We start from the raw sequence: 26,785 nt of genomic DNA, 5'->3' as shown, positions 1-26,785 counted from the left end.
GCTTTTACGTTACTTGAGCTTTAAATTTGATTTGAAAGAGAAGTGTGTCAAATAATTCAGCCACTTCAGATGCCTGCTGTTTAAGTACCTTGAAAAGACATAGGCTACAGCGTAGAATGTCCAATGTGAAAAATAATTACTAATTATATGGGCAATAATTTAGGCTTTGGTTGATTCATCAGTATTTTTGTTACAAGTACTTTTCCTTTTCAAACCGTATCTCTCATTAGTAAAGCACAGCATTTACCCCCTCTTTGACCTTTAGTTTCATTCCAATATAGAAATGGGTTTTTACTGTTGAGCAGTACCATTTTGTAGCAAAGGTGACTATGTAATTAATGTATTTTAAGTTAGTTTCACTAATATTATAAGTAACAAAAGCCAAATCTTGCTGAAAGATTTTTTTGCAAGTATGACTTTTTAATGAATCAAAACAACTTACAGTTGTCTGAAAGTAGTCATAATTTTTAGAGATGAAAAAATAAAGTCATGAAATTGTTTGCTTCTGTACAGAAAATATTGTAAGTTTTGGTAATATTTAAGAATACTGAAAACATAAGTAATATTAAGGGATTTAAAAACATTTTATAAAACTGATTAGTTATGTATAGTATTTAATCAATTATTGCTAACATTAAGAAAATCATCTTTCATTTTCCTTCTTCTAAACTTGGCAATTTTTAATTTATGAGCTAAGGATGTTAAAAAAAACTTCTAATTTGTGGTCTAATTAGCACCATAATTTTTAAAAAGTAAGAGCATTTTATTATTTCCCCTCTAACTGCCAACATAAGGAAGACAGAAATCTCCGAATAAAAGAATAGTTACTATCAGGAAATCTTGTTACAAGATAGATTTATTTTGTTCAGTGGGTCTCTCTTCTTCTGTTCTCTATCATAACATCCCTTTTATCCCCGTTTTGCTACTAGCTAATGTTTGGTAATAGCTGCCCTAGAGGGCTCAGTCAGTTAAGTGGCTGTCTTGGCTCAGGTCTTGATCCCAGGGTCCTGGGATGGAGTCCCGCATCAGAATCCTTGCTCAGCTGGGAGCCTGCTTCTCTTTCTGCCTGCCCTGCCTGCCACTCCCCCTGCTTGCGTGCTCTCTCTGACAATAAATAAATAAAATCTTTAAAAGAATAGCTGTGTTAGATAACCTTAAGAACTTGAAAGGATTTTAGTTATCTCCTAACCACTTAATACAATTTATTTTTCTCTATAGAATCACTGACATTCAGCCTCTGCTGTAAGATTTTTAATTATAACTAGCACTGATATTTGCAAGATAGTCCTTACATAATGTGTCAAAATTGTACCCTACTGCCTAGTACAAAGTAAGGGTCTAGTAAATCATAACAGTTATTATTTATTATAGGGAAGGGCTAATTATGAAGAAACTTTTCCTTCTGTTTAGCTGAAATCTGCTTCTCTATAATTTTAGTTCATGGTTCTAGATTTCTTCTAGAGCAACACAAATGAATATTCATATTCCACTTTCATATAACTGTGCTTCAGATAAAGAGATCTTATGCCTTTTCTGGATTAAACATTTCTAACTTATGTACTTTCCTAAACACCTTACCATCTTGGTTTTCTGCTCTTAGTACTACAGTTACTCATCATTTCTCCTAAGTTAGGATGTCTAGAACTGGTTGCTACCACTTACACAAGGTCCTGCAGTACCCTACAGTGCAGATTATAGGAGAACTTTGTTTTTCTTGCCCTGGACATTGTATGTCTGATGATGTAATCCATGATTATAAGAGAGTAGTAAGGTATTCTGTATTGGGTCATATGGAGCTTTTAGTCAGCTCCATTTTAGAGGTAAGGCTTCATACCTCCTCCCACCCCTGTGAATTATTCTTCTAGGCTGATATCCCTTATATTGTAATTGGCCAAGTGACATTTTGATAGTATGCATGTAGATGTTTATATTTATCCCTGTTAAATTTAAATTTTCTGGTTTTAGCCTAGTCTTCTCACCTGTCAAATTACTTAAAACATCTGATTTTGTCGGTAAACAAATTGGACATCTTTTATGGTTATACTATTATCCTGTAGCCTGTTTCATCATCTTAAAGCTGGTGTAATAATACTTCACAGGGTAGTTTTGAAAAAGTTTAAGTGGAATCAGTTATACATTCATTCTTCTCTTGAATAATTACTGTGTGGTAAGCATAAGAGATAAAGCATAATTTGTCATTAACAATATCAAAAACAAAGTGTATGGCCCCTGCCTTCAGCTCACCTACATTCCAGTTTGTGATCAATAGTCCCTTTTATTCAAAAAAATGGAGGGATAATTAATAATTCATGTGCTCATTAAAATATTAACCATAAGGGAATAAATTACATGCCAAATTAGTAATAAAGATAATAATTACTATTGAACTTGGAGTATTGCCTTGTGAAATACTGTAGTTGGGAGCCCACACTGAGTACCAGTGTGTAAGGACTTCACCTCTATAACTGAGCATTTCAAGCTGATGTCTGGTGTTTTCTTAAAGTAGGTTCTGGGAAATGAAATAAGCTATGTTAAATTAGCTGTTACAATCTCTTCATTTTTTGAATATATGCATTGGAAAAGCCCCACTTTTGATGTTGGAAGTTCTCACTGATTTACAGTCTACTTTATTTCCTTTTTCAGCATGTGTCCCATTTTATGTTATCTTTTAATCTTTCTCTTCTAACATGCATCATGTAAATATTGGGCATACTTATTATGGATGGGTTACTATGTTAATTTTCCAATTATCAATCAAGGGCATCACAAACAGTATGTTACCAGGAACTTTTCTTTATATTAAAGAAATAGCCTATAGTAGCCACCAAAAAAACTTTGAACTGATCAATGAATTCAAATAAAAGGTTACAAAATCAATCTACAGAAATGTATTGCATTTCTAGACACTAATGAAGTAGCAGAAAGAGAAATTAAGGAAACAATCTCATTTACAATTGCACCAAAATAGTAGGATACCTAGGAATAAACCTAACCAGGGAGGTGAAAGACTTATACTCTGAAAACTATAAAGCACTCATGAAAGAAATTCAGAATGACACAAAGAAATGGAAAGACATTCCATGCTCATGGATTAGAAGAACAAATACTGTTAAAACATCTATACTACCCAAAGCAATCTACACATTAGTGCAATCCATATCGAAATACCAAAAACATGTTTTACAGAACTAGAACAAACAGTCCTAAAATTTGCATGGAACCACAAAAGACCCTGAGTAGCTAAAACAATCATGAAAAAGCAAAGCTGGAAGCATCACAGTTCTTGACTTCAAGTTATATTACAAAACTGTGGTAATCAAAACAGTATGGTACTAGCACAAAAATAGACACATAGGTCAATGGAACAGAATAGAAAACCCAGAAATAAACCCACAATTATATGTTAATTAATCTTTGACAAAGCAGGAAAGAATATCCAATGGGAAAAATAACGGTTTCAACAAATGGTGTTGGAAAACTGGACAGTAACATGCAAAAGAAAGAAACTGAGCTACTTTATACATAAAAATGAATTCAAAAGAAGGAAGGACCTAAATGTGGGACCTGAAACCATCAAAATCCTAGAAGAGAGCACAGACAGTAACTTCTCTGACATCAGAGACTTTTTTCTAGTCCCCTGAGGCAAGGGAAACAAAAGCAAAGATAAACTATTAGGACTATATCAGTATAAAAAGCTCCTACACAGCAAAGGATGCAATTTAAAACTAAAAGGCAATCTGTGGATTGGGAGAAGATATTTGCAAGTAACATATCTAAAAAAAGGTTAGGGTCCAAAATATATAAAGAGCTTATAAAACTCAACACCTAAAAAATGAATAATCCAACTAAAAAATGGGTAGAAGACTAGAACAAACATTTTTCCAAAGAAAACTTACATATGGCAACAAACACATAAAAAGATGCTCAATATCACTAACCGTCAGGGAAATGCAAATCAACGCTATAATGACATATCACCTTACACCTGTCAAGAATGGCTAAAATTAACAACACAAGAAACAACAGGTGTTAACAAGGATGTGGAGAAAGGGGAACACTCATGCACTATTGGTGGGAATGCAAACTGGTGCATTCACTCTGGAAAACAGTATGGAGGTTCCTCAGAAAGTTAAAAATACAAGTGCTTACTCTGTGATCCAGTAATTTCGCTACTGGGTATTTACCCAAAGAATACAAAAACACCAATTCAGAGGGATACATACATCCCTATGTTTATAGTAGCATTATTTACAATAACCAAGATATCAAAGCAGTCCAAATGTCCATCAATTGACAAATGTGTAAAGAAGTAGAATATTTATATATATGATATATACAATGGAATATTATTCAGTCATCAAAAGAATAAAATCTTGCCATTTGCAGTAACATGGATGGAGTTAGAGAATATAATGCTAAGCGAAATAAGTCAGAGAAAGACAAATGCCATATGATTTCACTCATGTGGAATTTAAAAAACAAGTGAGCAAAGGGAAAAAGAAAGAAAGAGAGAAAGAGAGAGAGAGAAACCAAGAAATAGACTCTTTAACTATAGAGGGAAAACTGATGGTACCAGAGAGGAGGTGGGTTGAGGGCGGGTGAAATAGGTGATGGTGATTAGGAGGGCACTTGTCATATGGGTACCAGGTGACTAAAAACACGGAAAAGAGAAAAAAGAACTTGAGAAGAAAAGAGAATGCCCAGAGGTTTCTTTGGAACCTGTCTTTGAACTATAACTGGATGAAAGTTTTGGACTCTTACTTAGTTTGGTGTTCCTAAGTGTTAATTGAAGTAACAGGTTCCCAGTATTTGTGAGACCTGTATTTAAATTTAACTCCGTACTTACTCAACAATTATTACGTGTCAGGCATTGTGTTGGTATCTTTCATGTATTTCATAATTAAATTATTTGTAATAATGAAATGAAGTACCATTTTTATTTGGTCAAAGTAGAAAAAAATAAAATTGCCTACGAAATCTTTAGGAGGATGTGCAGGGAAGACGTATCTGAGGTATATATTTAGGGATGGCTAGAGAAGATTATGTGAAATGTAGGATTGAGTTATGGTATAAAGAATCTTTGGATAATCAACTTTTCCTTTGAAATCATAGTACTAATGGGGGGGATATATTGGGTTCAGGAAGAGAAGAAAAACTTCTGACTATACCTCCTACAATAACTTTATTTTGTATTGGCTTAGTGCTTTAATTCGTTTGGCATATCCATAGAAAAAACAGCATTTTAAAATGTCATTTCTTTGGTGAACAATAAAATATTAGAAATGAGATTTGTGAAATTTCTTGTTTCTAGATACCAAAGAGTAAATTCTTCTATCTTCTCCTGCAGAATCTCTCCAAAACACTTTGGTTTTTCCTCTCAGGTGGGGGGAATAAGGAGGAAATCGATACAGAGTGGTCGATAAGGGAAGTAAATGATATTAGAGACCTGGAGTTCTATTTTGTATTCTTCCAAACTACCAAACCTATAATTTTATACAGTTTATTTTCTATGAAAAACGAATAAGTTGCTTTCCTTGAGTTATGACCAAGCCTAATTAAAATACATGTAAAGCACATTGAGATCTATGGATAAACAGTATAGATATTATAAATAAATAAACATAATAATCCTAAATGTAGTTAATAATTACTGAGAACAGTCCATTTTTTCTCAGTTTCATAGTAATTAAAAATCAAACACAATAGGTGGAAAAATAAGAATGAATACAATGGCATTAAATTTAGCATGGAAAGGCCTTACATTAAGTAGTGTCCTGAACTAGTAACATAATCTCTATCTTTTGGATCTTTGTTACTGATAGAAGTTATTAGATGTTCTTGACATAGGATAGAAGGTTGTTACATGGTCCTTTTTCTAGCCGTCTATTTAATGCTATTCGTTAAATTGAGATGGGTAAGGAATGGAGCAAATAAAACTCCAATTAAGGCTACTTCAAGGTCGAGTATAAGTTCATGTTTGTAGAAAATCTGTAATGGGATTCTCTTAAATTTTTGGTTTATATTTTATTTCTCAAGTGGTGTTTGACATATTATAGCCTGGCATAATTGTGTTTCAAAAGTACAGGGTAGTAGGAATAGTAAAATTTCAGCATTACAGTCATGAGTTTTAAGATATGTAGGTTGTAGGCACAGAGCCAGATTGTGAGAGAAATCACACCAAGTCTCAGCACAGAAAAGCAGTAGTGCCTGAGGATGTGTGATTTTCTGACATCACCTATCAGGTTCTCCCATTTAGCTTCCTTCTTGAGAGAAGTGACACATTTTCTCAGAGAGAGGCAAGCAATGGCAAACCTTCACATGTAAGGTCAGACACTATCAGCATGGGAGTAATTTGACTTAAACTTGGAGAAGAGTTTTTGTCACATGGACATGTGAGACACGGGCTAGGTGGATGGAAGTTATAGAACTTGATTATTTAGATAATGGTTTGGTAACACATTAACTCTGCGTGTGTGTGCGTGTGCGCATGTGCGCACATGCATGTGTGCATGTGGTAAAATATCCACATTTAAACTTATCATTTTAACCATTTTTAAGTGTACATAGTTCATTGGTATTAAGTACATTCACACTGTTACATGACCATTGCCACCACCCATCTCCAGGATTTTTTCATCCTCCCAAGCTGAAACTCCATACTCGTTACACAATAACTCTTTCTTACCCTCTTCCCCCAGCCCCTGGCAACCACCATCCTCCTTCTGGTCTATGAATTTAACTTCTAGTCTAGGTACTTCATATAATTGGAATTCTATGGTATTTGTCTTTTTCTGGATGGATTATTTCACTTAACATAGTGTCTTCTAGGTTAATTTTTTTTAACTTGTAACAGAATTTTATTTCTTTTAAAGACTAAATAATCTCCAATTGTAAGTATATACTACATTTTGTTTATACATTCATTTATAGATGGACACTTGAGTGGATAGCTTGTACCTTTTGATACCATGTACATTTTTTAAAAAAAATATTTTTTAGAGCAGTTTAGATTTACAACAACATTGCAAGAAAGGTACAGAGGTTTCTCATGTATCTCCTGCCCCCTCACATGCATAGCTTCCCCTATTATCAACATCACTCACAAGAATGGTTCGTTTTTAAACTCAGTATGAACCTACATTGACACATCACATTTACCCAAAGTCCATAGTTTGCCTTAGGGTTCGTTCTTGATGTTGTATGTTCAGTGGGTTTGGACAAATGTATAAAGACATCCATCGATCATCATAATATCATACTGAGTATTTTCTTTGTTCTAAAAATATTCTGTGCTCTACCTGTTCATCACCCCTGGCAACCACAGATCTTTTTATTGCTTCCATAGTTTTGCCTTTTCCAGAATGTCATATAGTTGGAATCATACAGTATTCAGCCTTTTCAGGTTGGCTTCCTTCACTTAGTAATGCACATTTATGTTTCCTCCATGTTTTTACACAGTTTGATAGCTCATTTCTTTTTAGTGCTGAATAATACTCCATTGTCTTGTTGTACTACCATTTATTTATCTGTTCATCTCCTGAAATTCATCTTAGTTGCTTCTAAATTTTGGCAATTTTGAATAAAGCTCTTTAAACATCTGTGTAGTTTTTTTGTATAAACATAAGTTTTTATTTATTTTTAAAAAGATTATGTGTGAGAGAGAGAGCAGAGCAAGAGAGAGAGAGAACACAAGCTGGGGGGAGGTGGGAGGGAGAGGGGGAAGAGGGAGAAGGAGACTCCCCACTCAACAGGGAGTCTGAGGCAGGGCTTTATCCCAGGACTCTGGGATCATAACCTGAGCCAAATGCAGATGCTTGCTTAACCAACTGAGCCACCCAGATGCTCTAACATAAGTCTTCAACTCCTTTGAGTAAATATCAAGGAGTGTGATTCCTGGATTACATGATAAATGTGTTTAGTTTCATAAGAAACCACCACACTGTCTTCTAAAGTGGCTGTACCATTTTACTTTCCTACCAGCAATGAGTGAATTTCCCATTGCTCCAAATCCTCACCAGCATTTGGTATTGTCAGTGTTTTGAATTTTGACCATTCTAATATGTATGGGGTGGTATCTCACTCTTGTTTTAGTTTGCATTTCCCTGATGACATATGCATGGAGCATCTTTTCATATGCTTATTTTCCATTTGTATATCTTCTTTGGTGAGGTGTCTTTTAAGGTCTTTGGCCCATTCATCAAGTTTTATCTTACTCTTGGGTTTTAGGAGTTCTTTATCAGATGTGTCTTTTGCAAACATTTATTCCTGATCTGTCGCTTGCCTTCTAATTTTCTTAATATTGTTTTTTTTTTTTTTTTTTTTTTTTTACAGAGGAGAAGTTCATTTTAATGAACTCTAGCTTAACAATTATTTCTTTCATGGATTGTGTTTTCGTGTTGTATCTAAAAAGGTATTACCATATGCAGGGTTATCTAGGTTTTCTCTGTTATTTTGTAGGAGTTTTATGATTTTGCATTTTACATTTAGGTTTATGATAGTTTTGAATTAATTTTTGTGAAGGGTATGAAGTCTGTGCCTAGATTTATTTATTTATTGCATGTGAATGTCCAGTTATTCCAGTGCCATTTGTTGGAGAGACTGTGTTTTCTGTATTATATTGCCCGTGCTCCTTTGTCAAAGATCAGTGCCATTTACTTTTTTTTTTTTTTAAGATTTTACTTATTCATCTATTTGTCAGTGAGAGAGAGAGTACATACAAGCAGGCAGAGAGGCAGGCAGAGGCAAGGAGAGAAGCAGGCTCCTCGCTGAGCAAGGAGCCTGATGCAGGACTCGATCCCAGGATCCCGGGATCATGACCCGAGCCGAAGGCAGCAGCTCAACCAACTGAGCCACCCAGGTGTCCCAAGCCATTTACTTTTAAATCATTCATTTGTTTATGGTAGAAAAGCATTTGGGATTTTGATAAGAACTAGCTTACAAGATCAAAGTGGTTTTGCTAATGTCCATTCCTGATCACTGAAGATTTTATTCATTCAGAAGAGGCAAGAGCCTGTGACGTGTACCACGCTAAGGGCTGCAAGTACAGTGGCACATCGAACGCGATGAACTAATTCCATGATGAAATGTAAAATTAGAACAGTAATAAGCATCATAGGGAAGTGATACACAATATCATGATAACTTTGAGGGCATTTCACCAGTGGTTTTTAGGGGTGGAGTAAGGACCAGGAAATGGGGGGTGAAGGAATGTTCTAGGCAGAGGAAATACTGTGTAGAAAGACCTTTTTGCTCATTGAAGGAAACAAGAGCAGGTGACCTGGAGGGCATAAGCATGGCAGAATTCCTAAAACCATCTACAAATCTTGCACATTGTAAAAGGAGTTTTAGTCTGTATGCTAGAGCAATGGGAAGCCATTGATATGTTTTAATTGAAAAAAAGGCTCAACAGGTTAGGTTGAAATGACCAGATTTTAGTTCTTAAAAGATCTTAGGAAGAGTATGTTAAATGGATAGGGTGGGTGAGGTTAAAATTGAATCCAGACAGTTCAATAAAGACACTTCTGCAACTTTTATGGCAAAAAGTAATGAATGGGATGATAGCAGAAATGAAGAGAAATTTAAGTTTGAGAAAAGGTAGAGGATTTAGTAAATGGGATATTGTGATGGATTGGGCTTGGAGAAAGGTGTTAAGGATAACTCGTAGATGTATAAATTATACAGTAGGACCGTGATGGTCCTTCATTGAAGAAGTGTGTGAGATGAGAAAGTGGTAGAAGCCAAAACAGGTAATTCTTGAGAAATTTGGTTATGAGGTGAGTTAGTGTGAAGGCAGTTATACTGTAGCCATGGGAAAATGTAGGCTCTAAAGAAGGTTTCTGTTCTTTGTTTTGTTTTTGAGATGTGAGAGACCTGAACATATTTAGAAGCCAGTGCAGAGACCTGCTAGTTGTGAGGGAGAGGTTGAATATATGTAGGGAAGAAGGGATATGGATAATATAACAAGTCTATGAAAGGGGCATACTGGGATGGGGAGGAGAGAAGGATCCAAAATAGTCACGGGCAGGGAGTGGTTGCCGTTAGATAATGAGAGGAGAAAAGAAAAGAGAATAGTATGGGTGTAGTTTTAAGTAGACAAGAAACACAAATTAGCAAGTACTGACAATTTCAAAGTCAATTATTAAAGTTGCTAGATTTTCCATTTCCATTTTCTACTATGCATTCCATTTATAGACAGATTTGCTTATGAGAAATTGACCAGCACTTCAGAGTTAAAATGTCCTTATTCTTTGTCAGCTGTAATGCTGTCTTTCAAATAACCTGCTAACCCAGATGAAATTAAGAGTTAATGGTAAAATAACATATCCTCATTAAATTTAAACTTTACCTCTAAAAGTTTGAATTTTTTAAAAAATTGTGAGTGTGTTTATTTTGTTATTATTTGCAATGTGCTGTGTGTGCGTGTGTGTGTGTGTGTGTGTGTTTGTGAAAATCACATCTTCTAAATTTATATAAAGCTTGTTAAATGTGCATTTTGGAAATTTTTGATAGATACTTACTTCCTGTAGCACAGTAATGTTTGAGGGTGGGGAAGAGGTCACATTCACTCTCTTATCTTCAGACTGGTGAAAATCATATTTTAGTTCAAAGCTGTTCAAGTAAGTCCTTGCTCCGTTTTCCCACCCTGTCTTCAGTGATATTATTTGGAGTCAGCAATCAATGGATTCCATCCCTCTGAGACTTGCTTAACCTACAGCTGCTGATATAATCCAGGCAAGAGCTTGTTACTTTATCTGAATTGTCCATCGCTACCTTAATGAGTGAAATGGTTAAGTAGAGGAGGGGGCGAGTCTTAAGGAATGTGTGTACCATTTGAGCTGAATATTTCAGTGTATGTAGAGAGAGGGAGGGTGAGAGAGAAATCCACTTACATCACTGGAACTGCATTGAGTGTGAGCCTTGCAGGTTAAGAGACAGACTCCAGTGTCTTGCTTTCTGCAGGAAGCAGCAATGCCGTTTGTTTCCTAAGAGGAATTTTTTATTTAGAAAAGGAAGCTTTCTCTCTACCCAGGAAATGGCTTTCCTTGTGCGTTGCTATGCCAACTGCCTGCAGCCATGGTCCTCCAAAGTAAGCACAATAATGTAATTATATTGGTGTATTGCATTCAGACTCATGATTCTCGAGATTGTGTGTGTGCATGTGCTGTGTCTCTGTTAGTGACTCTCTTGCTAGCAGTCATGCTTGTGTTGAGTGTGAGGGACAGACATCATTAAATTAAATGTCCATCAGTGTCATGCTGCTAAGATTAATTGTGCAAACTTGGTTAGTGGAGTGGGACAGAGATCACTGGTCACCACTCTGTCAGCATCATTAGCAGCTAGGGAGGAGGTCCCGATTCACATGCTCTGCCCTGATTTTTTTCTTTCTTTCTTTTCCTCTTTTTCTTTTTTTTTTCTTGGTTGGAGGGGTCTGTATGTGTGATTGCAAATGAAACAAGAGTATTAACAATGCTCGGCTGAATGCTACAGACTGGTTCTTATACCACCCTGACTAATATAATTCTGTATTAAGCCTTTTTGAGGGGAGTCTGTGTGCAGTCAGCCATTTTAGCTTTTTTTTTCCCTTCTTTTCTTTTGGCTCTTGCTCTTCAATCTCAGAAATGATCTTGTTCTCTCGGAAGACTGAGAGCTGTATAAGGTTTCCTCAGTCTTATCCTAGCCTCAGATGGTTAGAGTTTCAGTGTTATAAAAATGGAGACGAACACCGTTGTTCGGATTCCTTTTCTGGTCTACAAGTGTGAGGGGTTTTTTAAGCTCACCAGTAGTGACACTTTAAGCTGCAGCTTGGTTTCCTCCTCCTTCTTCTTTTTTTTTTTTTCCTTTTTCTTTTTTCTTTTAATTTAATGCTGTAGAGGGTGACTTGCCATCCATGAGAGATTGGTACATGATGTGTAAATTCAGTTCAGCATATGTTTCTTCATTATGAAACCACTAGCAATCCCAGCTAACCATGGAGTTATGGGCCAGCAGGAGAAACATTCAGTAAGTATCGCAAATGCTGCTTGTGCTTCAACAGCACGTCAGAGAGAATTGCTTTAAAATGGGAATTATTGCTGCTTCTGTTCAGGGAAAACAGGTTTTTTAGAGGGTGTAATAGTTGCTTGGAGGAGGGGAGGGTAAGTTACGACTGGCTTGTGCTTCCTGTTTTGTTGTAATTTTTATTTAAAAATTTTAACAAGACCAACAATTCATTTAAGGCAAAATATTGGACAGCCAATTTCTATCACCAGAAATGAGAACTCGACAATTCAGTTTTAACTTAATACTCAAATAGTTTTTAAAAAAAAAATTTTTTTATGGTTGAATTTAATGGGCAATCATGAAAAGGGTTATTGGGAGCAGGCATCTGTTGTAAGGAATTCGCATGTAGGTTTGAGGGAAGGAGAGCTCTGGATATTGATTTGGTAATAAAACGTTTGGTCAGTGGGACTCATCTGACTTCTTAACGTGCATTAATAGGTGATAAAAACAGAGGATAATTTTTTTTAATGCCACAAGAATTGTTCTTTATAATTGATCCCATGAGTCAGCTATGCGTTTGTCATGCTGAAATCCCACAGGCAGCTTACTCTTGTTTGTGGGAAACACTTTTCTATGGTTAACACCAAGTCTTCGCCTCCTGTTTCAGGAATGGGAGTTCTCACAGTGCTACTTTTATGTCACAATGTTGGAAGTTTTCTGCCATCACATGAATTCATATTTTTATATATCTATTTTTTAAATTCCCCAAATCAAAACATAGGAATCTAGGCAGCTTATATAGTAGTCTAAGTATTTTTGAATTGCCTATTTTTACACCATAGCATAAACAAGTATTCTATTAGGGTATAGGAATTATCTTCTATATTCTAAAAAGGATAAGATGTTAAAATGCGAAAATGGAGATAGATCGCTAAGGCTTTGAAAATTTATAGAGAGGAGGCCATGAATTTGGAGTATTTATATGCTTAGGTTTATGTGTATAGTTTATTCATAATGATGAACAAAAATATAAATTAAATCCAAGAGATTTTCGTAGATTAAGTAACTGTTAAGGTACTATCCCGCTTTTCCAGTGAACCACAGGATGTTCTTAGGGCAGTATCTGTGGTGGAAACACGTTATGATGCTGTGCTTAGAGCCCAGCCTCTTCATAATGAGATCCTAATGGTTCATCACTAATTAAATCTCTTTGGGTCAGATCTAGGAAAAGGCCAGCCTTATACTTATTTCACTAATAAATAGGTTGTTATAGAAAAGTTCTATTGTAGTTTGATTTTTTTTAACAGGGCCTTTGAAATTAAGCTCCTCTGTTTTCATGGTTTCTCCAGGTAAAGGTGAGAATATTACTTAAGACTACTTGAGGAACCTTTGAAGGAAAGTTTAAACTACAGGGTCCTTGTCTCCCTTTTTCATGTAACCTTTCTCCAAATGGAGGGAGGGGGTATTTAAATTAATAATATAATTTTAGTGAACAAAGAAAATTGTTAAAATTATTTACTGGTGGTGGTGGTGGGGCGGGGTAGAGTATTACTAGATTTGTGACAAGAGCACTTGGGACAGATAACACCAAATAAAATGTAACCTACAGCACCTGGTATACTGTTCTGTAAGCATGTTTGTTTCCTGACAGGTGCTTTATGTATATATTTTACTGAAATTTAGGGTATAACTATGACAAAAACAACTGCAGCCATAAAATAGCCTTGAATCAAGCAATTTCTAAAAAATGTGTGAGTTGGTATTTCCCATGATACTTTTACAAGTTGGATTACTAGAATTGGCCATCGTAGAGCATCATGTGCGGCAGAGCTGGTAGCCTATGGTGTCAAGATCTTGCGCTGTACTCGTTGATGCGTTTTCTGGTTATCTAGACTTTGCTGTGTGGTGAGCTGACCTTTAGGATTTTAATGATTTATAAGGAGTTGACTAGGAGAATAATTACTCTGACTCTCACGTAACAGGTGACTCATTTGAACTGTTGAACAAAAATAAGAGAATAACCCACTTTTGACCTATGAGGCTTATGAGAATAATGTCAGAGCTAATTTTAAGTGAATAAAATTTAGTAAATTCACAAATACTTCTGTTTTTGCTGCCTTTTTTTTTTTAAAGATTTTTATTTATTTGACAGAGAAATCACAAGTAGGCAGAGAGACTGGCAGAGGGTAGGGGGAAGCAGGCTACCACTGAGCAGAGAGCCTGATGCAGGGCTCGATCCCAGGACCCTGAGATCATGACCTGAGCGGAAGGCAGAGACTTTTGTGGCTTTTTAAGTGGTTTCACTTCTTTGACAGTAGAAGATAGTGAGAAACTAAAAAGCAAAAAATGTTAAATTGGGTGCTTTTAAAAGAGCTGTGATTCAGCACCAGTGATAAATTCACTTATTCTGCTTTGTCAGGATTTTTTAGATCTTATGGACTTTTTAAAAAATTTCTGGCTAACTCAGTGTATAACTCAGTTGCTGGCACATAGTAGGTACACAATAACACTGTTGAATTTCTCATTTAATTGTATTTTTGGATTGATGAAGTCTCATTTAACCCTCTAAACTAGTAAATTTCATCCCCATCCCCATTCCCCATCCCAGTTCTAGATAGTCAGTTGATAACACTGAGATGGATACCTGTGCGTCACCAAAAATGTACCTGGCACTGGGCTGTGTTCTTATAGTCATCTAGTACTTTCAGTTAGTCTTCAGAGGACTCTTCTGGTTTTGTGAATTTTGAGAATAAAATACATTTTAAAAACGTATCGTAAAACTGTACTTTCCAAATGACTACCGTTGGGCACCAGTTATACAGACTGTGAATAAATATTTCATGAAAATGTTTTATAAGCTCAGTAGGTTGGGGAAAGCCTTAGGATGGCATTAGAGGTGTCACTACTCTGTTTACCAACTGTTTTTTAGTGTGCCTCAAGTTATCTAATGGGAAGGGTTTTCCTTGAGCATTCTTTTAAAAATTCCGCACTATAGGATGACTTTGAATCTTTGCAGATTTTTAAATGATTTACTTAAAATGAATCAGCTTGATACTGTGAAACCGATGACCCCTTTTCCAGTTGTGCATTTTTTCTAGAAATTACTGGTATAGGTAGTGAGCTGTACATGCAGTAGATGAAACCTCAGTCATGATTGGATAATAATTTTAAATAGTGGTGTACGTAAGAGAATGCTTTACTTAAATGTATGGAATAAATCACAATACCTGTTATTTATCGAGCACTTATTGTATGACAGGCACTGTGTATTATCTGACTAAATTATTACAGCAACCCTCTAAAGACAGAGGTATCGTCACCTTTTTAGAGATAATGAAACTGAGGCTTAGCAGGATAAAAATAAATTTTTCCAATGTCTAGTAAGTGGTGGAGCCGTCATTGGAAGCCAGGTTTGTCTGGTTTCACAGGACTAGTTTAACCACAGACCTGTACTACTTCTCCTTATGTAGCCAAATTTAGAGTACATTAGGTGTATAGACTGCATAATTATGAGAGCTGGTATTAAACAGTGAAATACGTAACTTGAAAAAAATGCTTACTTTTCTTCCTGGTGTTTGTGACATTCCAAGAACTGTCAGTAGAAAAAAGCAACAATATCATGATCAAAATCATTGTATAAAACTTTCATAAAAGTAGTTTTATAAAGCTGCTTATTGCTATGTGAAATTTTGATGTCATCTTGAAACCTAAGTTGGGATAGTCGGGAATAGATGCCATTTAGCTCAGTTCCTTCTTCTTTCTGTTTTTCTGTGTTTGGCCATATCACAAACATACCTTTTTATTTTTGCTGCTTAACTCTTTAAACATAATCTTCATGCCTCAACTTCCGCTGTTCCCTTTGTAACTTGTGATAGCCTGACCTTGGCCACTTGTGCTCCTTTAGAAGCACTGAGTCTTGGTGTTTCTTCTACCCTGTCTATACTTCAGTGAAATCACATCTATCGTGGAACCCAACCTGAATTCGTGATCACCTCTCTGAAGTCCATACTGGTCATGGTTTGTTTGTAGCCATAAATATAAATTTCATTATTTCATTAGCCCTAACCAAGAAGGGTATAATGTAGCATAACCGTATGTCTGAATTTCTGTGGTCACTAAGGTCCTCTATAATCTACCTTCTCTTCCCTGTGAATGTACTTTTCCCCCAATTATGACTTTTTTATTTAGGATAAGATGATCTGATCACAGACCCTTCAGATTCATTCTCTTTTCCTGTTCCTCAGCATTGAATGGCCTTTGCTTGACTTTTACTTGCTCCTATTCTCTTATTATTCATCTCTGCTTTTTCTGAATAATGATTTAGTGGCACTGATATGTAATGCTTAATTTTATTTATTCTTCTAACCAGTGCTTGTAAATTGGTTTATCTACAGTTAGATGAGAGATCATATCTTGAATGAATTCTTTGCCTTCCTTGTAATAAGGATATAGTTGCAATTCAAAATTGCCAACTGTTGAAAGTACAGCATAGAGAAGGAAGAATAACATGTGAGGGTTTGAGACAGGAAGATGTAGAAGCATCTGAGGAATCAGAAGTTTAGGAAAATCAAGGAGACTGTCATCGTTGGAATGGATTATATTAGAAAGTAGGCCAATACAGGTGATGGAGAGGAAGATATTAGGATACCTGACAAATAATGACTATAGTTTGAAGATCCAGCAAAGGAGTGTTACCTCTTCTTTATCTCCACCCTCCCAAAGCAACCCCTCTATCTTTAACCAAAATAGATTTAAGAAAAGTTGATTTTTAAGAAATTGCTTTTTCTCTTACCATGACAATTTGACCTTGTCTGAAATCACTGAGTAGAGTCTCTTTAATATAATTTGATTGATACGTTTTCCTTAGCGATGTAGAAAATAACACTGAGATTAATTATACATGTTAGGTTATGCATCTTTTGGGTTAAAACTCCACCTTTTCTTCATCTGATCCTTTTTTTTTTTCATCTGTTATGACAGATATAGTTCCTGAGATGAAATAAACTCATCTCTTGGGGAGGTTTTTCACTGTGCTAGCTAGCAAAGAGGCCTGAGAGGAAGCAATATCCTATTGTTTTATTCAAGGACAAGGTCATCTTGCCTTGGATTTGGGCCAAGAAACCCTAGCAACAAATAATAGATCTTTTTACCCTGTTAGAAGTGAAGAAATCTATTTTAGAAACTTGCAGTGTATTGCATGCACTACTTATATGTGTGAGATGGGAAAAAGCTGTCTCTTGTGGGCTATATTAAAGAAAAATCCTTACTTTTAGTCAAGAGAAGAACCATACTTCCCATCCTTGCTTTTAAATATTGTTTAATAATTTAATAATGGTGCATTTAAAAATAGACTGTATAAAAATTCAATTAAGATTAATGAAAAGACAATAATCAACTTGAAAAAGAATATTTAAAATGCATCATTAGAAGCTCAATTATTTCTTCTCCTTTAACTGTTTAACCATAGTAAGATCACTAATCACAGTTTTTCCTTCTCATTTAAAGTATCATATTTTATATGTTTGAAGTACTTATACTTAATTTGCACCAAAATAAATGCCTTGTAAATTTGGTCATGTAGCTATAAATATCCCTGCAGTATCCATTTCCTTGATTTTAGGTCTGACAGAACTCTTAAATATTTTATTCAGGTAATCTGTTTAAGAATCCCTCCAGAGTAATTGTGCAGTTTTCTTCATTTTGCTATGTTTAATAACAGTCACGTAAAAATTATTTTTATTTAATTTTACTTAATTTAAATCCCTAATGAGGTACTTTATGTACTTAGTAAAAAGAAAAAGAATACCTTAGTACTACCATCACGTCTTTGGCAGTCTTTTGTAAACTTCGAAAAACTTCACCTGTTTAGATCAGATGACCATTTTATCATTATCAACATATTTTATTTGGATTATGGTTTGGTTATGAACTTTTTAAAAAAATTCTAAAAACAAAAGAACACGAGTGGATGTATGTAGAAGTACACCTGTGTGTGTCTGTGTTTGTGAGTGTTTTAAAGGAAAGTTTGTGTATGTGTCTTTCAGGTCCCTGTTAATTTCCTTGTTCTAAGATCTTTGCTCTCTCTGACCTCCTTATTTTTCTTGATCATTAAGAAATGAAATTTATTTTTGAAGACCTGATATACGCTCGTGATTATTTCCATTTACAGTATTAAAATGCCAGTGCTATTAGTACTGACGTAGGAGTTACACAGGACTATTTAAATAATTGTGCACCTTTTTTGGGAACACAGATAAGAACCATATAAAAAAGCATATAAGAAAACATAAACATACATTTATACTGTAAAGCACATAGAGACATGATGTAACAGAATACACTCACAGAAGTGTTGTGTACCATACAGGTAGTCCTTTTAAGCTCTTGGTCCCTGTCCTTGCCTTTTTTGTTAGTAGAGAAACACCCTTGCCACCTAGAACTAGTCAGTTGTCAACCTTTGTCATTTCTTCTTTTTGACTGAACCGGTAGCATAGGCCTTTTATGTTAGTTACATTGTATTCTATCTTTTACTCATATATATTTAGTGTATGTATATAATATATAATGATGGATCTTACTTGTACAGTCTATGATGTCTGTCATATCTGCATAACTTATCAGTCAACCAGTTATCAATGCTTCTTTAGTATGTTAAATCACTATATAAATATTGCCCATGCACTTTGAATCTCTTCATTCCGTATCAGTACACCAGATCACACTGCATGTTCATTATACAGGCTCTTCTCAGAGATGTCTTAGTTATGGATTAACCTTACATTTGTTGATTAATAAAGTGATAGTCTGAAAACACCTTTCAGACTAAAATACACATTCTTTTTTTATGAATTCTAGAGAAATGGATGATTGGTTTATATATTGACTTGGAATGATTATAAAATGAAATACATATCCATGCATTATTTATATATATATACACACACATATATGTATACATATATATATAAAATGAATGTATTTAAGGCATGTGTAGTTGTTTGTGTATAGTAATTAAAAGTAATTAACCCATAATCTCATTTCTAATTAGGTATATAGAAAAGGCTAGAATTTAACATTCTGTATGGCTTATTTTTTTGGTAAAAACTAATTTTAATTAGAGAACTTAAAAACACAGATTATGGTGGGAGCACCTTATAATGAATTATTTCCAGTAGGTCAACTTTTCACTAAGTTTAAGTGCCTGTACACAACTTGATCCCTTTCATAATAAATGAAGACAAACATTTTGGCTGTAAGAAAAGGTCTAGAACTGTAATCTTGATGGCCTCTGTTCTCCTAGAGAAACAGAATGGGTTCAACTAGATATTTCTACTCTCTGAACTATTTCAAATAAATGAAAGCACTCTTTTTTTTCCTCTCAGTAATCAGGAAAAATTTGGAGATAAATGAGTATATTGTGACATGTAGTCTTTCTGGGTTTTATGGAACTGAGAAGTGCATAGCACTTTTACTATTAGTGAAAGAGAAGATTGCTTGGAGTTATCAGTAAGGATTTAGAAGGATTCACTGGACCTTTAGTGGCTGGGCAAGGGGAAGCCAGGGGAGGTTGGCAGAAGTTGAGTGAGGAGTACAGCTTACAGCCTCGGTTTCCAATGATTGAGATGTGAAGGCTGAAATTAACTTCTTTTTTTTTTTTTTTTAAAGATTTTATTTGTTTATTTGACAGAGAGAGATCACAAGTAGACAGAGAGGCAGGCAGAGAGAGAGAGAGGGAAGCAGGCTCCCTGCTGAGCAGAGAGCCCGATGTGGGACTCGATCCCAGGATCCTGAGATCATGACCTGAGCTGAAGGCAGCGGCTTAACCCACTGAGCCACCCAGGCGCCCTGAAATTAACTTCTTTATGGATAATTAATCTCATACTTTCTTGTTTTCTTAAAAATATACTTTGATTTGTATTAAGTGGCAATTAAAAATGGGCATTTATGTTATATTTGTATTATATTAATGTATTAGTTTTCCTGTTTCTTGTTTGAATTAATTTCACTTGTAAAGACAATCAAATGTCAAAATTATACTGTTCTAGAGATAACTTTTACCTAAATATAAAAATAATTTAAAATTATTTTAGAAGGGATACCTCTGAATAGGTAAACTAATTTTCAGTGCTTGTTTGCTTTGTGTTACGGTTATTCAGGTAGCAGTCTAGTGGTTTTTTTTTTTTTTAAGATTTTATTATCTATTTGACAGACAAGAGATCACAAGTAGGCAGAGAGGCAGGCAGAGAGAGAGAGGGGGAAGCAGGCTCCCCACCGAGCAGAGAGCCTGATGCGGGGCTCGATCCCAGGACCCTGGGATCATGACCTGATCTGAAGGCAGAGGCTTTAACCCACTGAGCCACCCAGGCGCCCCTAATCTGTGTTTTGTCTGCATTATCAGTTTGGTGCATCATTTATAATTTTAAAAATACATAACTTACATGTTCATTGAAGAGAAAGCAGGTGAAGACAAGGACAGAAAAAGAATCATAGTTTTACTAATCAGATAAAACCATTGGTAACATTTTCATTTATTATGTTATGTTACCATACCATACATCATTAGTTTTCAATGTACATTTTAATACATATCTTATTACAGACGTATTTGTATTATACCAGAGTAAAAAAAATCTGGTAATAGCATTTGTGCTAGATTTTCCTTCCCCCCAAAATATATGTAGAAAATATATTTAAGGACAACTGATTTAAGAGACACACTATAACTAGTATGAATCTTCTATCCTAAACTGCTTTGTCTACTTTATAGTTTCAAAGTTTATCATATATTATATATTGATATGTAATAGAATATGTATTATATATAGATATGTATTAGAATATGTATTATATATAGTATTTTACATTTTGAAGAAAAAGTTATTTACTTAGAGCTTCCTTAATTAGTGTTAGGACTCCATCCCAAATATGGAATAGAAAAAATGCATAATGTGATTTTAATAAAGCTTATTGTATTCATATCATTGTGCCTTTCTTGAAGTTTATGGAAAATTTTAAGATACTGGAAGTCAATATTAAAATGTCAAAAGAAAAAAAGAAAAGCTTTCAAATGGCTTAGCTGAAGAAAATATATAAACACCTGTGAAGGCATTTCTGTCCTTTTCCCTTTCTACTGTGTATCATGTCTTACTGCTGAAACCTTTTGTGTTTCTTTTAGTTGGGCATATTCCCAGATTTCTTTACCCTTCATTATTATGTTTGCTTATTGTCCCCCTGAAAAAAATTAACAACTTTGTATGAATAAGATTTAAAGCCTGTGTGTTAAAGAACAAATATCGCAAAAGTTGATAGTAGTGATATTAAATGAAAAATTACTTTTGCTCTAGAAAAAGAGATATGGATAACTTAAATGTCTCTTGGTTTTTTTCAAAGAGCAAGACCACTTAAACTCTGTCTTTGAATAGAAGAATAAAATATAGATTGTATTTCTCAAATAATAGAAATGTTTTCAGTATTAACTGAATAAAATGTCAAAAATAAGAAAACATTGAGTGTTTTCTTGTGGGTTTTATCCAAATTTCTGTAAAAGAGATTAAAAAATATGGTTTGAAGATTTTGCATCTAGTTGCATATATTTAAATGCTTGGGTGAGCAGTATTGACAAAAAAATACATAGGAGTGCACAAGCAAGAATGTCACGTATAATTTGAGTAGTCTGCAAGGAAGGAAATAAGACTTGAATTGTGCCACAAATAAGGGCAAGAGATAAGCAAGATGTGAAGAAAAAAGGATTTGGGAGGCATGTTTGCAAGGCAAACAGAATGAGCTAAAGCAATGAATGAAGTGTTCATGCACAGTCAAGGAACAGTGAGTGTAGATCAGCTTGGCTGAGGTGGAGGGGCAGTGGGAGGTGCACACGTTGATGAGAGAGGACTCAGACTGTAGAGCCTTCTGAATGACAGGTCAAAGAGTTTTGGCCTAATATTGTGGATTCGGTTATTAATTAGAAAGCCATTAATGGTAGAATATAGTGAAAAATGTGATTTGGCCAGGGTACCAGTTGGGATTGTGACATTCATGAGTTAGGTTTCTGAAGTATGGGCTTTGTTTTAAGTCTTTCTTGAGTGTAGCTAGTAGTCAAACCATTTCTATCTGTCTGGACATAGTTGAAAAATCATTTCTTCTAATTATTAGGTGAGCGGGCAGGATGGATCAAGAATTCCCTGACATTATTTTCTTTAAAACTTCGTATTTTAATGAAAATGTAATTTCTCGTCAAATCTAAGACACCATTGATTGATTCACCTTGCTTTAAATAACCAGTATTTTCTTTTCATTGATTTTAAGATGGATCCCAATTTCAAAGATGTTGAAATAAAGAGAAATTGTGTATCTTAGAATCAGTGAGATAAAATATTAGTATACTACCTGGTATAATTTTGTTTAATAACATTTGTATATTATAATAGTATACATATAGTTGTGGAACTAGATACAGAAAATCACTGGTTTCTGAAAAATGTATTTTGTATTTGGTCTTTGTTATTTGTGAATAAGACTTGGCTTCTATCTCAGAGTTGATCACAGAAGAATAGCAGGAGAGACACCTGCTGACATGTGCATTAGTGTTATGTATGGGGCCTACTGGGGGAATGAGCAGAGGGCAGCTGGAGCCCACCTGGTGGATATGAGCAGATGTAAGAAATAAGGGCATTTCAGCAGACAGATTTTGGAGGTTGTAAGCAGCAGATCAGAGTCATCTAATAGAAGAAGTAGAAGCCTAAGATGAAATGAAGCTGAAGATGCCCTGCTCCCATATTGGTTTCTAGACTATAGTATTATAATTGATATGAAGCTCTCTTTTCTACCTAAAGGGAACTGAATGCTGAAATATATTTTTAAAAACTACCCTTGGGATCTACAGGAGCTCTTAGAACTTAGCAGTGAAAGGGAGACTGACCAGTTGTAACCTTTGTGAAGAAAGTTACACAGAGAGAATGCATAAGGAGGAACTTTAGCCTAGTGGCCAGAGGAGGGCTCTAGGGCCAGGAACTCAGACTTATATTCTGCCTTCACTACTTACTAGGTATGTGATCCTCGCTAATTTATTTAGCTTCCCTATTATGTGGACTCCATTTGCAAAATGGAGATGATATGGTTGTGTGAAGATTAAACAAGGTAAAAGCTATAAAGTGCTTAGAGTAATGCATGGCCCATAATAAGACGTTCCTATGTTTTTAAAGGTGGCTATTTATCCTCCATTGTCCAGGAGGTAAGGAAAATTAAATGTGTCATGAGACTGTGTTAGGTTTTCTATTTGCTTAGATGACATGTCCTTACATTGATTCACTTTTCTTCCTCTGCAGTTCTATACTCATATTCGGCAAGCAATCTTTTGTTCATTAATTTAGTATTAGAGTAAAAATGTAATAGTAATAATGCCATTAGTTTAAATTGAAGGCTTCCTATGTTCTAGGCAATGTTCAAAATTCTGTTCATATATTATCTCATTTAATCCTTACAACCATATAAGTATATTGTCCTCCTTTTATACACAAAGAAATCAAGGCATAGAGAGGTTAAGTAACTTTTCCAAAGTGATACAGCTAATACATGGTGGAGCCAGTGGAAGTCTTTTCTTGTACATGCGTGTGTACATGCATGTGCACGCAAACACAAACACCCCTGTGCACATGCAGATTATTTTTGGAAGCTGCATGAGAGCACTATACTAAACTTGGCTTCCAGTACATCGTTGCAAGGATCGTCCAATTCCTTGTTTTCTATGTATTTTGTGGATTATAATTCTCATCAGAAAGTTTGAAAACAGTTATATTTCTCCCCCAACATTAGGATTTTCTTTAGCAAGTTTCAAAGGGATTTCATATGTGTGATGTAGTAATTACCAGCCCTACCATAAAATATAGAGTAAATTTACCTTGATCTTGAAGGAAATAAAAGAAATACATTTTCTTCCTCTTTAAGTGTGCCTAGAATTACAAGAGTATAATTTCGTATTGAAGAATTACTCTCTTTCCATGAAAGTTTTTTTTTGTTGTTAATTCAACCTTTTCTGTGTCCCCACATATATCTGAGATTCCCATCTGTATGGTTCTTCAGAGGTCTTTCACATTACCCTATTTTTATACTTGAATATAGAAAAGAATGCTGATTTTTTTTTTTTTTACTTGTTATTTGGGTGATATGATTGCCCTCTTAATTTCTTTCTAGTGAGATAAGTAATTTATAAGGAGCTAATTTTAGCATTTAGCCAATGAGAGAGTTTTTTCAGTCACACAGATTTAGCAACATTTTCTTAGCCATTTAAAATACAGATAAGTAAATCATAGTTAGGTCCATCTTCGTCACAATTTTGGCATTTCCTTAACCTCCATCCCTATAACCCATATACTTGGGACTGCGAGATGTAATACACCTTTTAGTAAGCTGTGTTAAAATCTGCTTTAACCTAGCCACAACAGTGATCTGAGATCCGATGATTATGGACTCCCTTGCATTAAGAAGACTTTACTTGGGGCACCTGGGTGGCTCAGTAGGTTAAGTAAGCCTCAGGTCATGGTCTCAGGGTCCTGGGATGAAGCACCTCAGCAGGGAGTCTGCTTCCCCCTCTCCCTCTGCCTGCCTCTCTGCCTACTTGTGCTCGCTCTCTCTCTTCAAATAAATAAATAAAATCTTTGGGGGGAAAAAAAAAGACTTTTCTTGCAGTGGTAATGGCCCTAGGGTCAGTCTCCATGCTCTGCAAAGTAGGGTGGTGGGCGGGGCATTGTGGTAGGCAGGATTAGAGACCATCCCTCAAGATGTTGTAGCAAGTACTGGCTCTGTTAGCCACAGGATATGCATTACTTCTTTTCTCTGTTTTGTTCCTTCCTCTAAGTGCTATCCACAGATGCTATGGAAGAAGATATTCCCTTCAGTTGGTTTATAATAAACTTAATGGGTGGCTTTGAAGTGTTACCCTGAACCTGAGAGCAAACAGGATGCATGCTGAAATGTCCTAGTGTAGCAAAACTCATTCACTAACCGTGGTCATTGCATATCGTTTTCAAGTACCTAATAGGGATATTTAAAGGAAAACACCTATTTCACCTGTGAACCTTTCCCCATAATAATAGGAAGGAACTATTCCAAGTACGTTTTTGTATAGTTGAACAATAAAATACTTTGTGTACCAGGACTTCACTTTGAGTCCTTGTTCTGATGCTTACTAGCTGCTCAGCTGTTGGGTAAGTCATTTAACTCCTTGAAATTTCTGTTTCTCGGTTCAAAGTGGAGATCATGATAATAATGCCAGTCTTCCTCTCAACCTTGTTTTGAAGATTATTAATAATTACTGTAATAGTTAAATTATTTTACTAATACTAGTAATATTTTATAATATAATTATTAATATTTATATTATAAATAATATAATTATTTACTAATGTTATTACTTTACTAACATATAGTTATTTTACACATATTATTTTCTTTAATTACCAAAATAATACTAAGACTGAACTGAGAATCTCCCTGTGTTACTGATGAAAAACTTGAGGTTTAAATAAGAAAAATACAAAAAGTTAATGTTTTCAGAATCTGCAGACTCTACAGTCTGTGTGAATGTCAGGTATTGATGTTAGATTATAATACTCCAGAATCATTTGTCTGTGGATTGGAACCCTACCTTTTCTTAGTAGCTGTGTGGCTTTAAGCAGATTCGTTAAATGTCTGAACCGTTTTTCCTGGTCCGTAAAGCTGTTATCGATGCCTACTTCATAGGTTGGTTGTGGGGATTACGTATGTGGCACAGGGCCTGGCATACAGTGGCATCCATGAATTTGATTCCCACTTTCCCAGCCAGAAAATTTCCCTTTTCTTGGTTTTTAAATAGAATGTTGACAGTGATGTTGATTTTATCTTTCTTCATCTCGTTTTAAGTTCATAGAACATGAGTTTCTGTTGGACATCTTAGATCAATTATGATTTGCTTGAAGATCCCTCATTAACTACGTTTTACATATTGGAACTGGTTTTCAAAATAGCTCATAAAAGATCATAGCTGCTATGAAAAATTCCCGTTAAATTTTCCCTAAGTACTTTAAAAATTTTCCCCACTTATTAAGTGATTTTGTGCAAGTAGAGCTGCTTAGTAAGACCTGTCTTTGTAGTCATTTCGTGTGTGTGTGTGTGTGTGTGTGTGTTTGCAAGGAGGTATTTTTAGATAGTTTAGCTGAACAGCAATCTGACGTCTTTAGAGGAGACATCAGTTCATTATGTGGATACAAATTCTATGCTTTCAGCTTTTATACACCAAGTCTTAATTTAAATCTGTTCTTCTTGCCTTTTCTAACGAAAGAGACTATATCATGGTATGTATTCTATTTCTTCCTAAGGTTGGCCTTTCCGGTTAACCTTTACTTAGAGAAACGATCAAGGTAGAAATGCCTTTATTTTGCTCACAACTTAATATAGATTATAGAAGCATGGAATTTTGGGTCATATTTAAATATGGCATTATATATTATGCTACAGTGTTTTTCTATTGTGATGTGATTCAGGGTATTTAAAATAGTCATTATGGGGCTCATAAATTCTGCTTTCTTATAAGAAGAAAAATTTAAAGGCCGGAATGTGGGAGTTCTATACCTCTTAACTGTACATATTGCTTTTCGGTTAAAAAAAAAAAAAAAGCCCTTTGCTTTGTGAAAGATAATTTAATGCTGAGCATGTAAGAGGGACATGGTTATTTGCTTTCTTGTTGCTCTAAACACAGTGTTATATATATTAAGTTACGATAATATTTTCTTTTGTCTGGTTCTTTTCGTCTTTTTTAGAATTCTGGGAAAAG

General features: G+C 35.0%; 1 protein-coding gene across 17 annotated transcripts in view; it reads left to right on the top strand.

The window, feature by feature from the left end:
- RAPGEF2 (Rap guanine nucleotide exchange factor 2) overlaps positions 1 to 26,785 on the top strand; it is a 241,963-nt gene that overhangs the window by 139,868 nt on the left and 75,310 nt on the right. For 3 of the 17 annotated variants that reach the window (XM_047717791.1, XM_047717790.1, XM_047717789.1), the window contains exon 1: positions 11,926 to 12,000. The exons of the other annotated variants lie outside the window; for them this stretch is intronic. In XM_047717791.1, coding sequence (XP_047573747.1) covers positions 11,941 to 12,000 — 60 coding nt within the window. In that variant the 5' untranslated portion in view covers positions 11,926 to 11,940. Of the gene's footprint in view, positions 1 to 11,925; positions 12,001 to 26,785 lie in introns of those variants that run through there. 17 annotated transcript variants of the gene reach the window in all.

Source organism: Lutra lutra, chromosome 2 (assembly GCF_902655055.1).
Source record: "Lutra lutra chromosome 2, mLutLut1.2, whole genome shotgun sequence".
Classification (NCBI taxonomy): Eukaryota; Metazoa; Chordata; class Mammalia; order Carnivora; family Mustelidae; genus Lutra; species Lutra lutra.
Note: the sequence above shows the minus strand (reverse complement) of the source record. Positions and strands in the feature narration are given on the sequence as shown.